The 23,917-nt window shown below is 50.4% G+C and overlaps 1 protein-coding gene across 4 annotated transcripts; it reads right to left on the bottom strand.

Annotated features, from left to right (window-relative positions):
• Positions 1-22,287, bottom strand: WDR45B (WD repeat domain 45B). Of its 4 annotated transcripts, none has more exons than XM_049635409.1 (10): positions 22,076-22,282; positions 16,179-16,253; positions 10,539-10,640; positions 7,596-7,683; positions 6,477-6,571; positions 3,958-4,148; positions 3,319-3,404; positions 2,551-2,652; positions 1,711-1,832; positions 1-1,352 (listed from the first exon to the last, which is right to left on the bottom strand). In XM_049635409.1, exons 1-10 carry the CDS (start codon positions 22,140-22,142, stop codon positions 1,246-1,248), a joined length of 1,035 nt encoding a protein of 344 aa, XP_049491366.1. In that variant the 5' UTR covers positions 22,143-22,282; the 3' UTR covers positions 1-1,245. The 4 variants fall into 4 exon arrangements, with proteins under 4 accessions (XP_049491366.1, XP_049491368.1, XP_049491369.1 ...); XM_049635411.1 differs by having other exon boundaries at positions 16,179-19,408; positions 22,076-22,142; XM_049635412.1 differs by lacking the exon at positions 22,076-22,282 and adding an exon at positions 21,671-21,891.
• Between the last annotated feature and the right edge of the window lie 1,630 nt (positions 22,288-23,917).

The following is a 23,917-nucleotide window of genomic DNA, read 5'->3' as shown; positions in this document are numbered from 1 at the left end:
TACGACAAAATTAGTCACTTTTATTTAAAAGAAACATTACAAATAAGTGCAAAATTAAATTTCATGATTAAATACACACAAAAGTATAACATGCATACTTTACACTGAAACCCACATACAAAGTTAGTTGATTACATGACAGTAAAAGAACAGGCAGAACAGAGAGCTGCTCCCGCAGACGTTTGCTACCTGAAATCAAAACCGTGAAGTTAGGTTTCTTGAAAGGGAATTTCAGCAAATTAAATACATACTTCTGGGAGTACTAACAACGTAGAGCCCATAACCTGTGTTAGTTACCACGTTAGAAAACGGTACCGCGTGCCTTTCCTTCCCGTTAGTGTACTGCTACTCTCCCCAACGGCCGACCGACCCGAGGCGACGGCCAGGGTCTCCTGCTCCTGCCCAGACGAGGCCTGCTTTGCCCAGATGCCCAACGCTTCCCTCCACCTCCTCCGGATTCCGTGACGCTTTTCTCGGGGACTGATTCTGAAAGTCTACACGTTACTGCTCCCGACACACAAGAGGGACACTCAGGAGACCGCAGGGCACACAGAGTGTGCTGCTCCTGCCTCCATCCCGAGAGAAAGACAGGGACGCGGGCACAAGCACGCGCACAGCCACGCCACAGGCTCACGACAGGCACGGAGACCAGGACGCGGGCTCACAGGGAGATGCCCACCCTGTGTTCTCCAACACGGCTGTGTCTCTTCGTGTTCAGACAGGAGAAGGAATCCCCTTCTCCTTTTCTAAGGCAAGCTGCTGGTATTATTATTCTATTGAAAAATCTGGTTGTAATGTAAGAACTAACATTTACACAGTTGCTCATTTCCCCACTACAGACTCAGTAAAAATGATGGAATCTGTTGCCAAAACAAATTTCGATTTGTCCACCGTTTTCTCAACCCAGTCCCTATGTGTGTACGGAGCCCCCAGGTGCACGGGGGGAAGAGGCGGGGGGCGCGGCGGAAGCACGAAAGCATCACAGCTGAACTAAAGGAAACAGGCCAGCAGCCGGGCCCGGGCTGCTCACAGCCACGTGAGTGTCTACGCTGCCTCGATGATTATTCCTTCTTTAATACTGGAAATGGGAAGCCCTGCTCAGGAAAACAGACAACCACAGAATGGCTTCAGGACCAAGGTCCCCGGGCAGTCCTGCCGCCGGCACCAGCCCCGGGAGTCTGAAGGGCACACTCAGCGCTTTGGCGGCGGTCGGCCGTGGCTGTTGATTGCACTCCTGACGGAGAGTCACAGCTTGTCATCGGTCATTTCTAGAAACTGCGCGTAGACGTCCCGGATGCACTCCCCCTTGGGGTTGAATAGGAATTTGTAGTAGCTGCCGTCTGCACAAATCGCTGAGACAGAAGGAGACCGTTTTACTCGTGTGTTTCTTCCCTCAAAGTTCAAAGCAAACAGACCTCACTGAGAGGAACTGTGAACGGCCCTGCTCTGAGCAGCCGCTCAGGGTGACTGTGGGCGACAAGGGACCTCGTTCCCGGCTGAGCACACACGTGGCCAGGAACCCAACCTGCTCTAGGGTGGTTTGTGTTTCCCACTTACGTGCGGAGAGGGAAAACCTTGCCCCCACATCTTCCTGGGAAACCCTAGAGGGCAGGGGGCTGGTGTCCCCCTACACAGCTGTGCAGACCCTGAGTGGGACCCCTGCGCCCCAGGAGAGCGAGCATGGGCCGGCCAGCGCCAAGGACCACTTACCGATGACAGCATTTGGCTCTGTTCCAAAGGCACAGATGCACGGAGAGCCTGAGGGAACCTGAAACTTGGAAAAACTCCACTTGGAACTGAAGTACTTTGGGAGGAAACTGGCTGAGGCCAGACTAGGAGGTGAGGGGACACAGAAAAGGGAGGAGAGAAAAGGCAGTTATGTTTCCATGACGAAGGTGAAACATGGCTCCCACACAGCCCGAACCCAGATACTTTAAATTCTACTTTTCCTTTTAGTTTTACTTCTCGCATGAAAAAGCTAATAAGCGCTTCCCAACGGCTTAAGATACACCCGGAAACCATCAGCACCAGAAGGTGCAGGTGTCTGCGGCCACTAAACGGATTTGCTGAACGTGACAATAGCCGCCAGGGCTCAGGTCCGAGTTCTAAACCACGGGAAAGGTGACTGGATCCTGGTCACACACTAAGCACCTAAAGACAAGCAAGCAGCGATGTCCCTTTTAGCATCAGGTACTGCGGACGCTTGAACAGTGAGCGGGTTAGGGACACCAGCCCCCAGCAGTCAGAATCCCGGGTATAACTTCTGACTCCCACAAAATTTAACTCAGAGCCTACTGGCGACCAGAAGCCTTACCGATAACAAGTCAGTCAATTAACACGATTTGTACGTTGTGTGTATTACTGTATTCTCACAATAAAGCCAGCCAGAGAAAAGAAAATCCTCCAGAAAAATGCACTTACAGCCCTCTGCTGTACCCGTGTGCACGTGGCCCGCACTGACTCTCTGGGCGTCAGGTGGGTGGTGGATCGGGGCTTCGTTCCGAATGTGCCTGAGGGAGGGACCAGTCCTTTCAGCTCTGGGAAACCTACCTGGACTGTTTATTCCTTTTTGGATCTTCGGCAGCAAAAATGTGCACTGTGCCGTGGTCACTGGACACGCAGATGAGGGACGCGTCAGGATTGAAGTTGATGCTGCAGAGGAATCAGATGAAGCTCTGGTTTCGTGTGGATGCAGCGGAGCCCGGCCCCAACCACAGCGCCACAGCACGCGAGCCGGTGCCTTGAGCCTTCCGGAATGAATTCCGGAGAGCGATGTGAAGCACCAGCACCCCCACCCGCCACCCCCGCCCCGGTGCTGTCCGTGGGACCACCCAGCGTGCCACAGCAGGGCCCCTCTTTGGGTGCCAGGGAGGGGAAGGGGCTTCCCGTAAACCCACCCTGAGGCCCTGCCCTGCCCTGCCCTGCCCCCCCCCCCCCCCCCCCCCGCCCGCCGGGCTAGAAGGGCCGTGAGAGCAGACAGGAGGGCCCGCCACTGAGGGGCTGCATGGACACACGCCCTGAGTTCATGTAAGAAGTCCATGTTTATCTCACAAACCCGAATGCTGCTCAGCACCTGCCAAGGCCACAAATGCAAAGAAAGAACCACCCACGCGGGGGACTGCCACCGCAGTGCCACCAACACCACAGGGCGCCCAAGTGACTACAGGGGAGCTAACAAGGGCTCCAGTGTTTGCCTTAAAAGACCACAGCTTATCCTAGAGAGAAGCCGGAGCAGTGATGGGCTTTAGTCCTGACTCCCTCAGCCACACAGGCCCCGTATCGATGAGGTCGACCCCGGGCAGTGATGGGCCTTCTTACCAATAAATATTAGCTGCTTGGGATCCTCTTCGCAGTTCCTGGATCAAATGCCCTGATGAAGTATCAAATATTCTTATAAGGGTCCCCTTTGAAAAACAGCGAAGCGTTTTATTGTCATTCACCACTTTTTAGTTTTTTGAGACGAGTATCATACTCACAAACCCATCAGCCCATACAAGCCCTTCCCAAACCCCCCCACATGTAAAACTCAACCGGCTCCCTCTGTCCTGCTGGAGAATTCGTTGATAGCTGTCCAGCCAGAGAGCACCGGGTAGGAGCCAGCCCCCTGGGCACCAGCCCTCCACTAACCCCCTGCATCTCCCGCCCTGGCAGATGCCTAAGAGACTGCCGCAGCCAGGCTAACCTGCTCCTGGAGCGGTCAGTTCTGTGCCTAGAGATGCCATTCTCACCGGGACGCCCGTGGCCAGCTGGAAAAACTAACGCTAACTGCTGCCAAACAGAGGAGGCTTCACCAAGTAAAAGGCTTTTCAACTGCAACGTGATTCCTGAGAGAAGGTGGCCGAGAACCCACAGGGAAGGGCCAGTTTTCTGCGGGGCCCCAAGTCAAGTCCCCGGAGTGCCAGGGCCGCTGCGGCAGGCACTCGGCTCCGTCAAGGAAGGGACAGGACACACGCTTACTTTCTCAGATGCGGTTGCAATTCTTGTTCCCTGCAGGTTGAGAGCAATGCAGCTCAGGACGCCCTCGTGGGCAGGAATGTCCACGGGTGGCTTCTCGGTGCTGGCCAGATCCACGAGCTGCACGTGGCCCGTGTGGGTGCCCGGGAAGGCCAGGAGGGAGTTGTTACTGTTGGGGCACAGGACGCAGAGGCCTGATCGGAGACGGAGAAAACCCATCAGGGACTCATGACTCTAAAAGCCACCACTTTCCCCAAATAAAACTTGCTCTCTGCCCTGTAGCTCTCAAGAAAAAACAGTAAGACTTCTCTATGGGTTTCCATTTATATCAGAATCACAAAATCTTTTCACTGTAAAGAGTATCAGAAGACAAAGCTAACTCCTGTGAGGCCGCCTCTTAACTGGAAACATCTGCTGAACTTGTTCTTGAATAAACTCTGTCAAATGTCTGTCTTCCGTGGTGCCAGCTACTGACAATACAAAACTGTGAAATCTAAAAACTCCATTAACGATTGCGTAAAACAACCAAAAAACTTGGGGATAAGTTTAACAGTGCCTGTATGAGACACTGCAACACGTTGTAAAAGAAAACCAAAGGTCTGACAGACGGAGAGAGCCTGATCTGATCTACTGCGGTCACAGCCACAACCTACGTCCCCCTGCAGGGTCGCGTGGTCACAATTACAGCCTCTGCAGGCTTCCTGAAGAAAGGTGATACTGAAAGTTATAAGGAACAGCAAGGCCAAAGAGTAGCCAAATTTTCTTGTAAAACAAGAACAAAATCGGAAGACTTACACTACCTAATTTTAAGAATTATTTTAGAGCTGCAGAAATCAAAGCAGTATGGTACTGGCTTAAAGACATACCACTGGAACAGAATAAAGAATCCAGAAAAATCTTACACTTACGTGAGTAACAAAAAAAAAGTCTTCTTAACAAATGGCACTAGAAACTGGATATTCACATCGCAAAATACAAATCTGGGCCTGTGCCTCATGCCATACACAAAAAAATGGATTAAAGATGCAACTTAAGATCTAAAGTTCCTAGAAGAACACGTAAATGAAAACCTTTGTTTTGCACAAAACCACAGACATACTGAAGTTATCTGCAGAAGTGGTAACAAAGAGCCTTATCTAGAACGTACAGAGAACTACAACTCAGAAGATGAGGAAAGGACGTGAAGACCCCTCATAAAAGATACCAGAATGGCGATAAGCCACATCACCGTCCTCAGAGAAATGTAGAGGACACCGCGGGAGACACTATTACCAGCCCCAGGTTACAAAGAGGGACACAGACACGTGCCGAGGCAAGGCCTGCTCCAGCTGGAGCTCTCCTGGATCACCAATGGGGACACCAGAAGACACAGCCAGACCGTAACTACAGCGGGACCCCGCCACAGTGCTCTTCAGTATTTAGCCAAGAGAAATAAAACTCTACCTCCACGCAAAGACTCGTACGTGAATACTCACAGCAACTTCCGTCCGTAACAGCCAAAACACTGGTGTGGATAAACAATCTGGTATGTCCACACTATGGAATGTTACTTAGCAAGGAAAACAAGCATATCTACTGAACACATGGAGAAATCCAAAAAGTACCGTAAGACACCAAGCACATCCGAAAAGGCACAATTGGAAGGACAGGTGGGCAAGGGGACCGCCCGAAGAAAAGCTTTTGGGTGACGGTACCGGTTTGTCTGCACTCTGGTGGTAGTTACACAAGTGATTGCAATGACTAAATATTACCAAATAATAAACTTGAAATGAGTGAGCTTTAGGGGCGACCACGTGGTTCAGTCGGTTATGCACCTGACTCTTGATTTCGTCTCAGGTCATGATCCCCTGGTTTGTGAGATCGAACCCCATGTCAGGCTCTGTGCTGATGGCGCGGAGCCTGCTTGCAATTCTCTGTCTCCCTCCGCACCTTCCCCTCTCAAAAATAAATAAACGTTAAAAAAAAATGAATGAGTTTTATGTATATTAGACCTCAATAAAGCTAGAATTTAAAAAAACTAAAAACTTTAAAAAGAAATTAAGATGCTATAAGGAATAGCAAAGTCAGTCACCTGTAATCCCTGCTCCAAAACAAAGGAGGGAAGAAAGTCCCTCAGAACTCAGTAAAACCCCAAAACCGCGGCCCACCAAGGAGCTCCTGAATGGCTGACAATGACCGTGAAAAACTCCCTCAACCTCCACTCCCCCCACTCCCCTGCCCCATGACTGTGATACAAGAGGGTCTCAGAGGCACTGCCTACCAGGCCGGTCTCTGGAGTGAGCACGTGGCCGGGAGAGCTCTCCCAGGAGGAGGTGGAGTGGACCGAGGGAAAGGGTGAAGAAGGAAAAAAAGAGGAGCCTGTGTCCGTCAGGGTTCGCCTGATGTGCCTCAGGACCCATCTCACCAGAGCAATGCCACTCAAATAAAGACCGGCCGGAGGACAGGGCACCAGGCACAGGTCTGCGTCCACCTGGACGGAACATGAAGAAGCCAATTCCCATCGCTGACTCTGAATTTCTTACCTTTAGGGTTATAGCAGGTTTCAAAGACATGCAACTGATGGGGATTATGTGTAAATGTAAACACCTTAATCATGGAGTCCAAGACAACCACAATTCTGGAAAGAAAAAAACAATCAAGATTCCTATTCCCAAAAGTGAAACTCAAGCATTCTGTGACTTCTGTTCTTATCATTTTGAAGCTTAGAACAAACACCACATACAAAAGTATCCCTCTTGAATCAGAACCCCTTGCAGGTGTGATCTTTGGAGGTCACCAGTGAGCACCGAGGGGTGTGGCAGGCGCTGACGAACGAGAACCTCCTACCTGGCTGCAGGCTGCCCAACGGACCTTTCTGAGATTTAAAGACATTTTTGTATAATATTTCACCCAGAGTAAGAACCAAGTAGCAATCACAGGGCAGAAATCATTTCTCTATACGCTCTTAGATATGTCTTGACAATTTAAAATGTTGGAAAGATCCCTATTTGGCTCCAGTATTCGCATTATTAAAGGGACCTAGAGACCGACATTCCTGGAGGTCACAAACCTAAGAGTGCAGGTCTGACAGTCGCTATTGTATTCACTTTGTTCAGCACCTCTGCCCTCCCACACTGAGGATATGAATCATACCACATTAAGATCCAAATTAATGAAACTCCAGTAAGAACTTCTCTGTTCTCCTGAGGGCCACGAGGTCAACAGCTCAGAGAAGCGACTTCCAACAGGTAAGATCAACGTCACCTTCTCACTGGGGAGTCTCCCACTTTTCCTTTACCTTCAAAGGGGACATTTACTGAGGCAGCCTTTGGAAAAGCTGGACTCAGAAGGGGGCAAGTCCAGGCTCCCCCTGGTTCCCAGTGGGAACATGCTGGACGGGGACAGGTCTCTGAAGGCCTGAGCGCCACCGGGGGCTGCCGGCCTTGTCCACTGACAAACCGCTTCTATGCCAGCCCTGGAAGCCCATAAAACTCACACCTTCTTTGCAGCAATACAAATAACCCTACGTCCTTTGGTCATGAACTACCATCATCACATCTGAAGACGACGTTTTCCTAAACACACTTTTTCCTTCAGTATGAAGCATTTTAGACATTTCCAGAGAAAGCAACTGATCCACTTTTAAAACTTAGCAAACCTACCGATCTCGCCGCAGTTTGACTGCTTTGACTTCTGTAGAAAACTCTATTTCAATAACAGTCTTCTTTTTCAGGTCATCCCAGATCATCACTGAAATTTCAGAAAGAACTTATGGGTACACCAATAAAGGAAGGGCACTCTGAAGGGGTCCTTCCCCCTCATTCATCTCCGAGCAGGTGGACGTGCCGCTCTCCTGGTGCCGGGTCACACACGGCCGGACGCCTGCGCTCCACCACTCGCCACGCTGTCTCTGGTAGCAGGGTGTTCACGCACCCCACCCCTTCCCTTCCAGTACCCGGCCGGCTCCACACCACCCCCTGCAGCCAATCTCCCTCCCCCGCCCTCGTGTACACGTACGCACACAGACACGCACGCACGCACGCACGTGCACGCACAGACACGCACACACACCTCCTCTGCCAACCTCGCCTAGTTTTCAGGCGAACCTCCCCCACCCTCGGTTCCACTGGACTGAGCCAAAAGCAAGCCCACCCACAGTTACTGCTCACGTGCTAGACACACACCCGAATCAAGAAAAGAAAGGCTTCAGTTTGAACAGATAAAAAAGCAGGGCCAGGGATTTCTCTCACCCCCACCCCACCGTGCCTGCTCTTCTCACACCGCGGTGCTTTACGATGTACTAGCCGTCTGCATCCCCAGGGCCGAGGACACGTCCAGACCTCTAAGGAGACAGAGAGCGGCCAGCCCTGTGCCGGGGAAGAGGTGGGGGTACACAGACAGTCTCCATCTCCTCCATCGGTCTCTTGCAAAGCTGTCTAGGAAGGGTGTGAGGTGAGGGAAAGTAAGCTTTCTCAGTAGGTCACGGGCCAGGTGGCCAAGAGTGGAAGGGAAGGAATGTCTCCCCCGAGGTCCTGACACCATGGCCAGCTCGAGTCCTGGAGGTGGAATTCACACGGAAGTTTTGCCAGAGGGACTCAGTAACCTCAATTTCAAATCAAGAGGTAACACGTAGAACAACCAAACTTGCGTCAAATTATTCACTAATGAAGAGGTTAAAACTAAGCCTTCAAAACTGAAGCAGATTTCTGTTCTTACTCCTTTCAAATACCATCTTGGATTGGTGAATCCCTTCATTTAACAAATCCTGACAGTGGGCTCCTCCTCAAAGGGCAACGAAGCACCAGCACGTTAAGTGGGACAGAAGCTCAGTCAATGGACGCACCTCACTGAAAGAACAGCCTTCTGGAAAAAGGGCACGTCTACTCTTGAACTCATAAAGCAGGTCAAAAGTAAACTTTCCCTGGTCTGCAACCTAACACCAAAAAGCCTCTGGCCCAAACCAGACAGAACCCAAAGATGAGCCACATCAAGGGTGTCACAAATCCACATGAACTCTATTTTCAGAGATTTCTCAGGGTGCCTCAGCGGCTTCATCAGTTGGCTGTTTGACTCTTGATTTCGGCTCAGGTCACGATCTCGAGGTTCGTGGGTTGAGCCCCACATTGGGCTCTGTGCTGACGGTGCAGAGCCTGCTTGGGGTTCGTTCGTTCTCTCTCTCTCTCTCTCTCTCTCTCTCTCTCTCTCTGCCCCTCCCCTGCTTGTGCTCTCTATCAAAAATAAATAAATAAAACAAAGTTAAAACAAACTTTCTGGAAACAGCATGAGAAAGGCCTAGGGACAGCAGCTTGATTTCTCACTCACAAAAGGAAAGTGACCAGACCCAACGCCCTGAGCAGTGAGAAAAATCCAAAGACCTGAGTTGACGTTCAATTCCCCACGGCCTCCAAGGGTTGTGAGCTGCCTTCCTGGTGTGCCGGAAATCTGAAATGTTCTGTGCAGGATTTTGCATGTCTGTCTTTTAATATAGTTCCCAACGGCAAAAGGTACATCCACTAATTCTGAAGTTCTTCTTCTGTCCTCCAAGCTCCTGACTCAAAAAAGCAAAAAAAGCCTCCCTGATCTGCCTGAACAGCACCGTGCGGTCTCAGCTAGAACTCTCCCGGTCACATTGTGGCCACCAGTCTGCTCCAGTCCTGTCTTACTGTGTTTCACAAACATCCTTCACGTTTTAACACCATGTGTCTTAATGTGTAACTATGAAAGTATTAAGAGTAAATTCAGGAAGTAATTTTGACATTATTGACAAAAAATTCTTAATCTTACAAAAGCTTAAACAGACCAAGTTCTTTTTTTAAAAAATGCCTTCAGCACTCTACAAAAAGCAAATTTAAATTTTACTCAAAATTTCACAGGGCGCCTGGGTGGCTCAGTCGGTTGGACGTCCGACTTCGGCTCAGGTCAGGTTCTCATCACCTATGCTGACTGCTCAGAGCCTGGAGCCTGCTTCGGATTCTGTGTCTCCCTCTCTCTCTGCCCCTCCCCCCACTTGTGCTCTGTCTCTGTCTCTCTCTCTCAAAAATAAACTTTAAAGCCAGACTTTTACACTCCCATTTCTTTGCGCACATGTGCACACACACACAGGTTTACATACACACACAGACTTACATATACACACAGGTTTACACACACATCAAACCAACACCCTTCAACCCAGAGCCAAGGGCCAAGGTGGTTTTGGCAACAAAATCAATGTTTCTGTGACTCAATGGCTCTTTTAGGAAAAATAACCTTACTATACCTTGCTTTAAAAAGAACTCGTAACATTCAGGATACCAACCCACAGCTGAATGCTCTGAACAAAATGGGGTCCAGAGGCATAGCACGACCATACATATTTAGCCGACGTTAATCAACAAGCATGTGCTTTTTGTTGGTAAGAACAAGTGACCCTTGTCACACACTTCTCCTGGGAGTGGCGGGAGACAAGACTCACTCTTTCTAGATGCTTCTTGTTAGCGACCAGTCCTTCATACTTCATAGGCTACCAGGGAAGAGCAAACGTAGCCACAAACACAAAGACGTTCTAGACAGTTCCAGACATCACTACACGTGAGGCATGGTTAGGAAGCACACAACCACTTTACCTTTGTTAGGAGGGTATTTTGGCTTTTTCCCACCACCGACTAAGGCTAAATAGTTGCAGCGAAACAACATTTCAACATGGCCGACTCCTCCTTCTAGAAATTCTGAAATGATAGTAAAAACAAGTTAGTACGTGGATCTTACAATTTAAAAAGAGACAAGTAAACAGTGCAGATGTAGCAGTCGGCATTTACATATCTGACTGTATGTGTCTGTACAGAGATCTCTGACTGCTGTCAGCGACCAGATGGGTGGCTGGTGGGGACAGGGAGCGAGCCGGGGGCTTTGGACTCCTTTCCGCAGCCAGTCCCCATGAGCCACGCTTCTGCTCTAAGTGCGGAGCACACAGCACCCTAACAAGCCAATGCACCAAAATGTATGAAAGGTCTAAACTCGTATTTTAAGGGGCAGCAAGACGTCTAAGCTCTAAGAAAACACACTAATTGCTTTCATACAAAAGCAGTTTACCACTTTAAACACCTCTTCCACTGAAGTCTCAAATGCTCAAAAATGTCTGTGAATTACATGAAGAGGAAACTGCCAGCAGATTTTCAGAACTCCTCCACAACAGAAGAGGACGAACAACGCTCGCTCAGGGAAGGCGATGGGGACCTGCTGAGAGTCTGGGGCTCACAGAAGCAAACCCCACTCTGGACCATTTTTTTTTTTTTTTTACATTTATTTATTTTTGATAAACAGAGATAGAGCACTAGTGGGGGAGGGACAGAGAGAGAGAGGGAGACATGGAATCCGAAGCAGGCTCCAGGTTCTGAGCTGTTAGCACAGAGCCCGACACGGGTCTGCACTCACAAACTGCGAGATCATGACCTGAGCTGAAGTCAGACGCTCAACCGACTGAGCCACCCAGGCGCCCCTGCACCGTTTCTATTACAGAACACAACCAGCCCATCCAGTTCTCTCCAGCTCTCCACTCTGGTCAGCAAGGACCGGAGCTCCTGGCACCGTGAGGGCACAGCAAAGGGCAAGTGAGGAATCAGAGCCTCTGAAAGTCAGAAGTTAACACAAGATCAACTTCTACCTGCTCAGTCATGGCTTTTCAAGATGATTCCTAAGCTCGTCAGCTCACTCTTGTAAAGTTCAAGGGCTCGTAGAAACCCTAGAAAGGACGAACTATCTACTTGATGCTGAGCAACATGGGATTGAACTGCATGGGTCCACTTATATGCAGATTTTTTTTTTTTTATAAATGCAGTCAGATACTGTAAATGTATTTTCTCTCATGATTTTCTTTTTTTAAGTTTTGTTTATTTAAGTGATGTCTACAGCCAATGTGGGGATCAAACTCATGATCATGAGATCAAGAGTTGGGTGCTCTACTGACTGAGCCCTTCTTACGATTTTCTCAGTTAACGTTTTCTTTTCTCTAGCTTTACTGTATGAATACAGTACAGGATGCATATAATGTACAAAATATGTGTTAAATTGACTTTATGTTATCAGTAAGGCTCCTGGTCAACAGTAGACTATTATCAGTTAAGTTTTTTGGGGGGTCAAAAGTCACAAACAAGTTTTCGATTATAGGGGGGAGTGGGGTGTGTGTGTGTCATCGCCCCTAACCGTGGTGTTCAGGGTTAACTATACAAGCATCTGGTGTCTTTTTTCTAATTTTTCCCCTTCAGATAAAATCCTTTAGGTATCATTAATGAGTCAAATATGTGAAATGAACACATTTTGCTAAATTACCCTACAAAAAGATCCTACCAACTTAAACTGTACCGTTAAGGTTATGAAGCAAGGTCATGGAAAGGTCTGCTTCTCCACGCCTTCAGCAAAGCTACACGCTAACTTGCTAACACCCCCTCACGGTAATCGGTTCACCCCCGTCCACTTCCCGTGCCTCCCGTTTCCCTCTAGGCCCTTCATCTCGGACGTGCTGGGGTGACCACACGAGCACGAAGTCCATGTGAACTTCTGTGACATTAGGCAAAAGCAAGGATTAAGGCCCCAACCCACTGTCAGGTCAGGCAGGCTGCTGGACTGGGTAACGTCGGGAACTGTGCACAATAGGTCACCTCTTATTTCCAGATACTTGGTGGGTCACACTCCTATTCACGACTGTACCCCCAGCCCCAGCGTAGCACCAGACACTGGAAGGCATCTGACCACCACCCACGGGGCCCAAACACAAGCAGCCCTCACCTGCACTCCACCTCAGGCAGGTGGTGTTCTTTCTAGGTCTCTGTCTCCTCTCTACTTCCCCACTTATGGCCGCCAACATCACACGTGTGAACACTGGTCACGGGGAGGGAACAGCGGGTGGCACTGCAGACGGGAAATCCTCTGAGCCCTCTGCCCACCTTGCAGACTGTGCAAGCTCGCTACGCATGAGCTGTACAGGTTCCGATCATTTCCACATTGCGGGACAGTTGTATTTCCAAATGAACAGTGAAGGTGACTTTTCACTAGCACTCCGTGTCTCTATAAATCACTCACTGGGTACCATACTTCACCCAAAGTTACCACTCTTGAACCTTCTTTCTAGCATACGCTCAGATGTGAATCCGAGTCCTACACTGGGACCCCACAGCATTATTATGAACACCCTCCCCGGGGCCCCACGGCCTTCGTGGAATGAAGCAGAGCCGCAAACCCGCCACCTACGACACACGCCCGGGAGGGACGGAGGGAGGGGAAAGCTCCCAGTCCCTGCCAGCGGTGGGCACACCTGGAAGGGACAGGGCAGGGCCAGTCTCACCTAGTCAGTGCCAGTCACACTGGAGGTAAAGCTGACAGCCCCAATCGGGGGGGGGGGGGGGCCACTAAAATGCAGGCACGCTTCCTTCCTCCTCACTGAGGAAAGGAAACCACCAAGATAAAACAGGAACAAGGTCCAGCCTGTCTTCTGTTGAGTTGTAAGTTGCCAGAAATGTAACAGCAGACCAACCGGCAAGTGCGCAGGGGTGGGGTGGCTTCATTAAAATACACCTTGAAGGGGAGCCTGGGTGGCTCAGTTGGTGAAGCATCAGACTCTTGATTTCAGCTCAGGTCATAATCTCACAGTTCGTGAGTTCGAGCCCCACATCGGGCTCTGCATTGACAGCATGGAGTCTGCTTGGGTTTCTCTCTTCCTCTCCCTCATGCTTGCACTCTCTCTCTCAAAACAAACAAACATTAAAAATAAATAACAGGGGCACCTGGGTGGCTCAGTCAGTTAAGTGTCTGACTTTGGCTCAGGTCATGATCTCGCGGTTTATGGGTTCAAGCCCTGCATCGGGCTCTGTGCTGACAGCTCGGAACCTGGAGCCTGCTTCACATTCTGTGTCTTCCCCTCTCTCTGCCCCTCCCATGCTCATGCTATCTCTCTTAATAAATAAACGCTAAAAAAGTTTTTTTTTTAATTTTTTTTTTATTAGCGTTTTATTTATTTTTGAGACAGAGAGAGACAAGAGCATGAACGGAGCAGGGTCAGAGAGAGAGGGAGACACAGAATCCGAAACAGGCTCCAGGCTCTGAGCTGTCAGCATGGAGCCCGACGCGGGGCTCGAACTCAGACTGTGAGATCATGACCTGAGCCAAAGTCGGACGCTCAACCGACTGAGCCACCCAGGCGCCCCAAAAAAGTTTTTTAAATAAATAAATAAATAAATAAATAAATAAATAAAGATGCACCATCCAAAAGCTGTCCCATAGTTCAGCAGAGCAGCAAGAGGGAATGATACATGCCGTCAGCACGAACGACAACAGCAAACCCTTCTAGAACTCAGACTCTTAGATGGTTCCTGTCTACCTTTTTATAAGAAATCCTGAATTTGCTATAAAAGTTTCACCAATTAGGAGACAGCTGTCAATATACTGCTAATGATTCAACTTTAAAACTTTGAACTCCAAGTTTCTGGGTCACTCTAAGTAAAAAGTATCCTGAGATGTGCAAGTCAAACTGTTTCAAAGTACTTTGTAACTATTTATCCATACAAAGGAGAGTTGTCTTAATTCACTAAGCAACCAAAAGTAAGTAAAAGTCAGAGACTTAGAAGGCTGCCAGGAGACTCCCATCACCGGCCTGGACCTCTCGCAGATTCATTCTCTAAGAGCACAATACTGCTGGGCTGAGAAATTATGAGCACAAGCTTACACAGCAATAAATATGTGTGCGACGCACTCCTCTGTGTATCTTAAGCATTCTAATTCAGTGATCTTCACAATAACCTTAGAAAGTAGACAGTTACCACCTTAATTTCACACAAAGAAAGTGAAGCCAGGAGAAGGTGAGGCACCTGCCCAAGGCCACACAGCCGCCTAGTAAGGGGGGCAGAGCCAGATTCCACCTCAACAAGGAGGGTCCGGTATCTAAGCCCTTACCTACCAGCCACACTGTCTTTCTCTAATAAATTAAAGTCATAGACCTCCACTTATAAAATAAACTCCTAGATAATAAAGCACCACTTATTGTCTTACATGGCAGCGTAGTCGTCCAAAGACTGTACTTGACAAAGGGATTCCACTGCCGGAAAGATTTCTGGAAATCCTTGATGTTGGGTTACTAGTTGTGAAAATGGAAGGGGGGCTATCTCGTGGAGCACCAGGATACAGGAACTTCCTCTTACAAATAAGAAACAGTTCTAGCGGCAAAAAAATCTAGCATCTGCAATGAACGAAAACCAAAACCCGAACTGCAGGGAAAAAAAGGGATGTTTCTCATTTTCTATGATTTGTCCAAGATCTGTTCATCTGTCAGCAGTGTTTGATTCTCCCAGCAAGTAAAGACCAGGAGACACCAAAAGCTTAAGAAAAATACATTGGGGAAAGAAAAACTGAAAAAAAACTCTACCTGTAAAATTAACATTTTTTCCTGTCAAATAGTAAGACCATTATCTTAATATTACCAACAGAAGTCCTGATTCTATTTAAGTTCACATGGAAGCTTCTGAAAACTTGTATTCCACAAAAACATAATTTAAGGCACTGAAATAAGTAAACAGAAGCAACTATAATTTATTGCTACAGATAATATTTCCTAAGTGGTCATTTAGCAAGAGTTAGGCATCGGGGCGCCTGGGTAGCTCAGTCGGTTAAGTGCCAGACTTCAGCTCAGGTCATGATCTCACGAGTTGTGGGTTCGAGCCCCACATCGGGCTCTGTGCTGACAGCTCAGAGCCGGGAGCCTGCTTTGGATTCTGTGCCTCCCTCTCTCTCTGCCCCTCCTCTGCTCGCGCTCTGTCTCTCTCTCTCTCAAAAATAAACATTTTAAAAAATTTAAAAAAAAATTTTAAAAACAAAGAGTTGGGCATCCCATGTGCTGAATTCAACCATCGTGTGAGCTGTCTGCAATTTCACGCTCAGCAGGACGAGTGAAGACAGCCTGCCTCAACCACACTGTGCTCTTCAGGACAGCCAGCAAGAACTGAAGACAGGGCAGACACACGCGAGTTCCAAAGTTCACATTCACCAGAGAAACCAGCGTCGGGCCACGCCCGGTGCATCACCGCTGGATCCTGGCCCCACAGAGCTGGGCACCAGTGGCAACTTGAAGAAAGAAGAGGACAGCCCCATCCAGGCTGACGCAGGGCCAAGAACCTCCTATCTACCTCCCAAACCAGCCCCTCCCCCATCGGTAAGGGAAAATGCCGATTCTTTGAAGGTTAGGAAACAGGAGAAACCAGGAAATGTCAGTCACTCCTTACCTTGCTTCTCTTTTTCTTTCAGTGGGTCAGTGTTATAGACCCGGAATCCGTTTTCCATCCCACACGCAAAGCATCCTGAAGTGTGAGAAAGGCCGGTTAATCATCTCAAAGGGGTCCCAGCTAAGCGCCCTGGGACTGGGACCGAACTGGCACAAGCAAGGGGTCCAGAGAGAGCAGCCGTTCCTAAGAGCTCCCGCAGATGCTCTGACCTCACGGGCGCAGTCTGCACACGCCACAACTATCTTCCTCAGGGCCGTGCGCACACGCGCGTGCGCACACGCACGACGTGCACAACCTAGCACGTTTCCAGTCTCTCATCTCACACGGTAAAGAGCCTCCGGAATCCCTCCAACCTCCTGCTGCAGGGCTTTCTTCCCGAAGGCCAGCTCCGCCTGAACTCCTGGTTCCATGACAAGTCGGCCAGCTGCCGCCACGGCACATTTCCAACACCTGCCTCTCGCTAACACTCACCGCTGGCCTCCCCACCCTGCACACCCGTCTCCAGTGCTGTAGACCTGGAGAGGCGAGGACAGAACAATAAAGGCCACGCCTCCCGGAGGACAGCTGCAAGCGGGAATCCCAGCAAGCGTGGACACTCCAGACTGGAGCAGGGGCGTGGGCTTCCAGAAGGTGGCCTGAGGTCTCCCACGACCTCCTCCCACCTGTAGACAAGCTGAACCCTTAAAATCCTGTCAAGGTCACTGTGAGTCCAAATCACACACCAGGTTGTTAATGGTCCAATTAACCCCAATAAAACAGCCAACATGGTAGAAAACACCAAGTAGCAAGTGGGTGTAAGGGCATGGGAACTCTCAACCTGGTGGATGGCAAACCAGCAGAACCGCTCTGGAAAGCTGTTTGCGCCAGGTACTACAGTTGTCAACTCTGCTCCTTGGCGGATATACCTTGCAGAAATGACAACATATGCTCACCAAAGGCATGCATTCGACTGTTCACAGCAGTGCGATCATACACCATTAATAGCCAAAAACTGGGAACCTACCTAAATGCCCCCCTCAATGGTGGACTGAATTAACTGTGATATATTCACACACACAAAAACACTATGCATCAATGAGAATGATCTATAGAGATACTCAGCAATGTGGAAAATATCTCACAAACATCACGTTGAATAAAAAAAAGTCAGGAATAAGGGGAGTTTGGGTGGCTTAGTCGCTTAAGCATCCGACTTTGGCTCAGGTCATGATCTCCCGACTCATGTTTGAGGCCTGCGTCGGGCTCTGTGCTGACAGCTCAGAGTCTGGAGCTGCTTCAGATTGTGTGTCTCCCTCTCTCTCTCTGCCCCTTCCCCGCTTGCACTGCCCCTCTCTCCCCCAAAAATAAACAAACGTTAAAAAAAAGCGTTTTTAAACAAATCAGCAAGAATGATGTACAGAGACAAAACTAATCTAAGTGGCTGGAAGGATGGCCAGGCGTTAATGGTCCAATTATGTTCAGGTATGTTCAGTTTCTTAACCTGGGTGCTAGGTTCAGTTTGGAAAGTCATCAGGTGAAGACAGGGCACATGCACTTTTCTGTAAGTACGGCATACTTCAGTAAAAAGTTAGAAGGAAAAGTATTACAAACACCAAAAGTTGGAAACCCTCTCGGAGAAGGCCAGGCATCATCCTTGCTGTCTTCATAGGCCTCTTTCCCAGAGAGGAACCATCAGCCCAACAGCTGGTGACCCCACACACCCTTGGGTTAGCTCTAGTGGTGCAGAAACAGGGCGTCGGGATCCCTGAAAGGCATTCTTCTATAGACAGGCGCGCCTTGTTTCATTTTGCTGCACAGACATTACGCTTCTCACAAATCCATGATCTGTGGTGACCGTGCCTCAAGCAAGTCTGTCAGCACCATTTTTCCACAACCTTTGCTGGCTCAGGTCTCGGTTTCACATTCTACTAATTCTAGCAATATTTTGAACTTCTCCATTATTATATTTGTGATGGTGACCTGTGACCAGTGATTGTAAATCACCAAAACTCAGATGATGGCTAGCATTTTTTAGCAGTGAAATACTTTTGAATTAAGGCATGTACGTTGGTTTTTTAAGACATAATGCTACTGCACGCTGAACAGTAAACACGTATATGGTGTAAACGTAACTTTTAGAAGCACTAGGAAATCAAATATTCATCTGACTCACTTTATTGTAACAGTCCCTCTACTGCGGTGGTCTGGGACCAAACCTGTAATGTCTCGGAGGTGTGTCTGCACAGACTACTTACGTACAGCCCACATGCAAACACACCCCTACTTCCTGTAACTACAGTGCAGTAGCCCAAGGAAGTCAATCTGTGGCCTCAGGTCTAGGTCCAGGCAGGAGAAGCAAGTGCTATCTGTAGACAAGGGTACATACTCAAACATTTGTGTTTCCCAAAGGAATAGAGAGAAAAATAGCCAGCCAACTTAAAGAAATGTACATCTCGACACTTGAAGAGTCTTGAAGAACGCAGTGCAAATTATCTTTAGAAGTTCGAATATTTAAAATCATGAATGCCCTTTTAAAAATGTTTTCTGGTTCACCTGAAATGAATGTAACATTGTGTGTCAACTATATTTCACGTAAGAAAATTAAACAAACAATGATTTCCAAGCCAAAAGTTGCAATGAGAGTTTAAAATGCTTAATGAAAATTAGGGGTAACTGTACGGATCAGTCGGTTAAGCATTGGACTCTTAGTTTCGGCTAAGGTCACCACCCTGGGTTCCCGCCCTTATACGGCTCTGTGTTGACATCGGCTCTGTGCTGACATCGCAGAGCCTGCTTGGGATTCTCTCTCCTTCTGCCCCTCCCCCATTTGTATTTGAGCTCGCTCGCTCACTCTCTCTCTCTCTCTCTCTCTCCCTCCCTCCCTCCCTCCCTCAAAATGCATAAACTTTAAAAAAAATCGTGGGGGCGCCTGGGTGGCTCAACCAGTTGGATGACCCACTCTTGATTTTGGTTCAGGTCAAGATCTCGCAGTTCATGAGATCGAGCCCCACATCAAGCTCTGAACTGGCAGTACAGAGCCTGCTTGGTATTCTCGCTCTAAATAAATAAATAAACGTAGGGGCGCCTGGGTGGCTCAGTCAGTTGAGCGCCTGACTTCGGCTCAGGTCATGATCTCACAGTTCATGGGTTCGAGCCCCACACTGGGCTCTGTGCTGACAGCTCAGAGCCTGGAGCCTGCTTCGGATTCTGTGTCTGCTTCTCTCCTGCTTGCTCACTCTCTCTCTCTCTCTCTAAAATAAAATAAACATTAATAAATAAACATTAAAAAGATAGATATTGAAACAAAAATACTCAGGGGCGCGGGGGGTGCTCAGTTGGTTAAACATCCAACTTCAGCTCAGGTCACGATCTCACAGTTTGTAGGTTCGAGCCCCCCATCGGGCTCTGTGATGACAGTTCGGAGCCTGTTTCGGATTCTGTGTCTCCCTCTCGCTCTGCCCCTCCCCTGTTCACATTCTGTCTCTCAAAAACAAACATAGATTAAAAAAATTTTTTTAAGCTATGCAAAAGTTAAAAACCAGTGTAAGTAAAAACAAAATGTAATAAACTCAATTATCTGGCATAAATTTATATCATAGAGAATTAATCCGAAGATAACCAGAAGTTTAAGTGTAAGGCTTTTATTTTTTTCAAAAACACTAACTTTACTTACAAACTGTTACAATGAAATGAGCTGGGTTTACGCAAGGGTATTTTTTAGGCAACTGAAATAGATCCTTTTAAGAGCCACAATTGTATTTTAAAAACAATCTTTGGGGCACTTGGGTGGCTGAGTTAGTTAAGTGACTTTTTTGGCTCCGGTTATGATCTCATGGTTGGTGAGCTCCAGCCCCACATCGGCTCTGCTCTCTCACTGCAGAGCCTGCTTAGGATCCTCGGTCTCCCTCTTTCTGCCTCTTGTGCGCGCGCGATCTCTCTCTCAAAAATAAATAAACGTTAAAAAAAAACTTTGATGAAATCTTTATAAAAATACTATAAACTTCACTGGTTCCTTAAATAGTCAGTATCACGAGTCTCAATTACTATACTGAAACGTAACACACAAACTCCTCACCCCACAGCAAGGCAAGTGGGCAAGAACGATCCTCTTGCACTAAATGACCTCAAGTCACCCAGCCTTTTTGCTTCTGTAAACAGGAAAGGCGTGGCCCAAGTGTTTACAGTCACCTCTCCCCTCCCTCACTGCTGGAGGACCACTCTTTCCACTGAAGACGGTTTTGAAGAGTTGTTGTATCACTGTTAATTCCGTACAGAGCTCTCGGTGGTTATCCAAACCCATTAAAACCCTCCTGGCCTCGTCTGGTAATCAAACCCCAAAGCGTCCGACACCTGACCATAACTCTGTCCAACGTCCGACACCTGACCACATAACTGTCCAACGTCGACACCTGACCACAAACTCATGCCTCGTTCCTCGGGAACACGTTCTTCCACAATCCGCGCAGTCCTGCCCGCTGGAAACTAGAACTCGGCCCACAGCACACACGCCCCCACCATCCACCTGCCACCTCCTCCAAGAACCCCTCCACGAGCTCAGAGCCAGCTCCCCCCTCAAGAACCCCTCCATGAGCTCAGAGGCTGGCTCCCCCCGCAAAAAAAACCCTCCACGAGCTCAGATACCAGCTCCCCCCCCACCAAAGAACCCCTCCACAAGCTCCGAGGCCGGCTCCCCCCTCAAGAACCCCTCCACAAGCTCACAGGCCGGCCCCCCCCCAAGAACCCTTCCACAAGCTCAGAGGCCGGCTCCCCCCCAAGAACCCCTCCACGAGCTCAAAGCCGGCTCCCCCCCCCAAGAACCCCTCGACAAGCTCAGAGGCCGCAAGCAAGCTCGCCCTCCTCCCACACACATCTCGGGCCTACTTCCACCGCCCACCTGTGACACCACAGTCCACACCTGTGGACAGGTCGGACCTGACCCTCAGCGCCGGGCAGGGCGGGGGCGCAAGGTAAACACGCGCCGGCCGCAGCGAGGCAGCACCGACCACTTAAATCGAGTTTCGCAAAAACGGGGCCTACGGCACTTTCTCGGGTTCCCCTCAGAGACAAAACTTGCGAAGCTGGCACGCAAAAGCCCTCAGGAGTGTGTCCCCGGGCGGCCGCTGTCACCCGGCTCCTCCCGGAGGCAAAACCCTGGCTCCGCAGCGGGGGCAGCTCCCTCGGATCCGAGTTCCTCCCCGCCCCTCCCGCCCGCACCCTGCGGGCCTTCCCGGACGCGGCTGCAGGGCTGACTTAAACCACCCAGGAGGCCTCAGCTGGAGTCAAAACCGGGAGGAAAGCGCGTTTCCCCCCCCCCAAGGCTTCCCCGACAACCAAGTCCTTTGATTCCACTCGGCAAGACACGCGGGGGTAGCTCACGGGCACGCTCCCGGTAATCCGGCCGGAAAGGCGAGGGCGACCTCAGCCCGACCGGGTCGCTGGGCCGCGAGAATCGTCGAGAGGCCCAAGCCCGCAGCGGACAAGAAAGCAGGTGTTGTCAAGCCACCACCGCTTACGTGGAGACCCTAAACGAGGGCGGGAAAAAGCGCGGAGTTCCGAAGCAGACCCCAGTGTGCGCCGTGAGAAAAGCCCCGGGTAGCCGAAGCCGGTGGGAGCCCGCAGGGCCCTGAGCGAGTGGGTGCGGCCGCCGCCCGGAGCTCCACGAAGTCCGGAGGGGAGCGACCCCCCCCCCGCCCGGGGTGCCGCCTCGGGGAGGGGGCCAGTGGGACGGGGACTTCAGGGGAGGCCAGGTCAAGGGGGGGGGGGGGGGGGGGGGGGGGGAGGGGCCCGGCTGGGGCGGGAGGGGGGGTCGTCGGGAAGAGACCTGGCCGGGTGAGGCGCGTGGGGGAGGGGCCGGCCCGATCCGGGGACTCCGGGAAGAGGCCGGGTCGGGGCCCGGACGCGCGCAGGGGCGCCCTCACCGTGGTCCTGGTTGAAGCCGGCGTAAAGCAGCCCGTTGCCGTGAGGGTTACACGGCAGGAGGTTCATGGCGCCGCCGCGAAGGGTCCGCCGCTCCTCAGCGCCGCATGTCCTCGGGGAGGCCGGGCGCTGGGGTCCGGTCTGTCCGGCGGAGGCCACCGCGCCGGAAGCGAGGGGCGGCCGTGCGTGCGTGCGCAGCCAGGGAGCCGCGGAGCGCCGAGCGCATCCACCTGGGCCGGGCCAGGGCGGTGAGGGAGCACCGAGTGCGTCACGTGCGAGGGGGCGGAGACCGCGTCGGGGGCGGGGCCTGAGCGGAGGGAGGCGGGCCGAGGCGGCGGAGAAACAGGTGCCGGCTTGGAGGAGATCCGAGGGCCACCCGCCTAGGAGGGAAGGGCGATTCACGGAGGCACCCGCGCCCCTCGCCGGCCTCGAGCAGGCGGGGCCCACCCCACAGGAACCATATAAATTAAGTGGAAGAGACTTTCTTTTAACTGAAAATATAAGTAAGTAAAAATAGTAACAATGCATTGTAGCAGAGAAGGGAGGGCGAAAAGACCGAAGGATGGCCACTTGATGAGAAGGCTGAAATCAGAGCCATATGGCCACAAGCCAGCCGGTGCTGAGAACTGCCACCCACACCCAGGAGCCAGAAGAGTCCTGGAAAGGGTTCTCCCCAGACCCCCCAGATCACGAGAATGTGCCAGCTTCTTGCTGGAGCCATCTGTTTATGACAGCCCTAGGGAATCAGCCCGTTGGTAGCTTACAAGTCTTCAGGCAGAAGATGGGAGATGTGGGCCAAAATGAGTGCCGGGACCCTCACTGACTCCCCCTCTTAAGTGGCGGCGGGGGTGGGGGGGCACGTTCTCACCTCTGGGGCACAGACTGGGGTTTGAACCAGGGATGGAGGGCCTAGGCATTACATGTGTTAAGGGGAAAATTACATTTAATGTTTTAACAACACAGGCCACAGAGAGAAATGCAAAGAACCTCGGAATACTCTGCGTGTCCCTGTGAGCCAGGGAGGGTCTCCACTGGGGATGGGGTACTCTGCGAGGGGTCTGGGTCTATTACGGGTTATTAAAGGGTTTTTTTTTAAAAAGGTGGAAATACTGTGCGAGGCCAGGGGGTTAGACACCTGTGGAGAAACAAGCACACGGCGTCCGCACGCAGGGACAGCCGGCGGCGAGCACACCACGTGGCGGCACAGAGGCACGAAGGCGAGCAGACAGAGCCATTTGTGTTGAGCATGAAAAGCAAGTTGCAGAAGCACGCCTGTGGTGTGAAACAATTTACACAAAGCTTAAAATAGCAAGGTGATTAGCCTGTTGTTTAGGGGCAAGTACCTACGTGGGTGCTGGAGAATAGAGAAAACCAAGGGCATGGTTTACCCAGAACTGGAGGTACTGGTGGGCAACAGAGTGATCTGCAATGGGTCCGGGTGTGTGTGGCTGGCTGAGTAACGGCTCCTCACAATGACGATGCCCACACCCTGATCTCTGCAGCCCATGAATGTGTCGCCTTATATGGCAGAAGAGATTTTGCAGGACCTTCAGATGGATTGTCCAGGTGGGCCTCAAATGTAATCACATTTGAAGAGGGACACAGGAGTGTCAATGTCCCTGTGGAGACAGACATTGGAGTGGTGCAGCCAGGAGCCAAGGAATGTTGGCAGCTTCTAAAAGCTGGAAGAGTCGTGGAACTGATTCTCTCCTGGAGCTTCCAGAAGGAACTGGTCCTGGCTGGTTATGGCAGGCACAAGATACCCAAACACAACAGCAATAGGAAACTATTACCACATGCAGAGAGCTTTTGGGGTAAGGTTATTTCATGATAGGGGTGCCTGG

The sequence above is a fragment of the Panthera uncia genome, chromosome E1 (assembly GCF_023721935.1).
Source record: "Panthera uncia isolate 11264 chromosome E1, Puncia_PCG_1.0, whole genome shotgun sequence".
In the NCBI taxonomy this organism is placed as follows: domain Eukaryota; kingdom Metazoa; phylum Chordata; class Mammalia; order Carnivora; family Felidae; genus Panthera; species Panthera uncia.
The sequence above is the reverse complement of the archived record's forward strand: the minus strand, read 5'-3'. Positions and strand labels throughout refer to the sequence as shown.

Bases quoted from the DNA above. Each gene is read 5' to 3' on its own strand.
- WDR45B (XM_049635409.1), bottom strand. From the start codon at position 22,142: ATGAACCTCCTGCCGTGTAACCCTCACGGCAACGGGCTGCTTTACGCC. The intron at 6,572-7,595 runs GTAGGTTTGCTA...TTTTCTTTCCAG, and splicing joins GTCAAACTGCGGCGAGATCG to AATTGTGGTTGTCTTGGACT. The intron at 1,833-2,550 runs GTAGGTTTCCCA...CTCACCTCCTAG, and splicing joins AAAAGGAATAAACAGTCCAG to TCTGGCCTCAGCCAGTTTCC.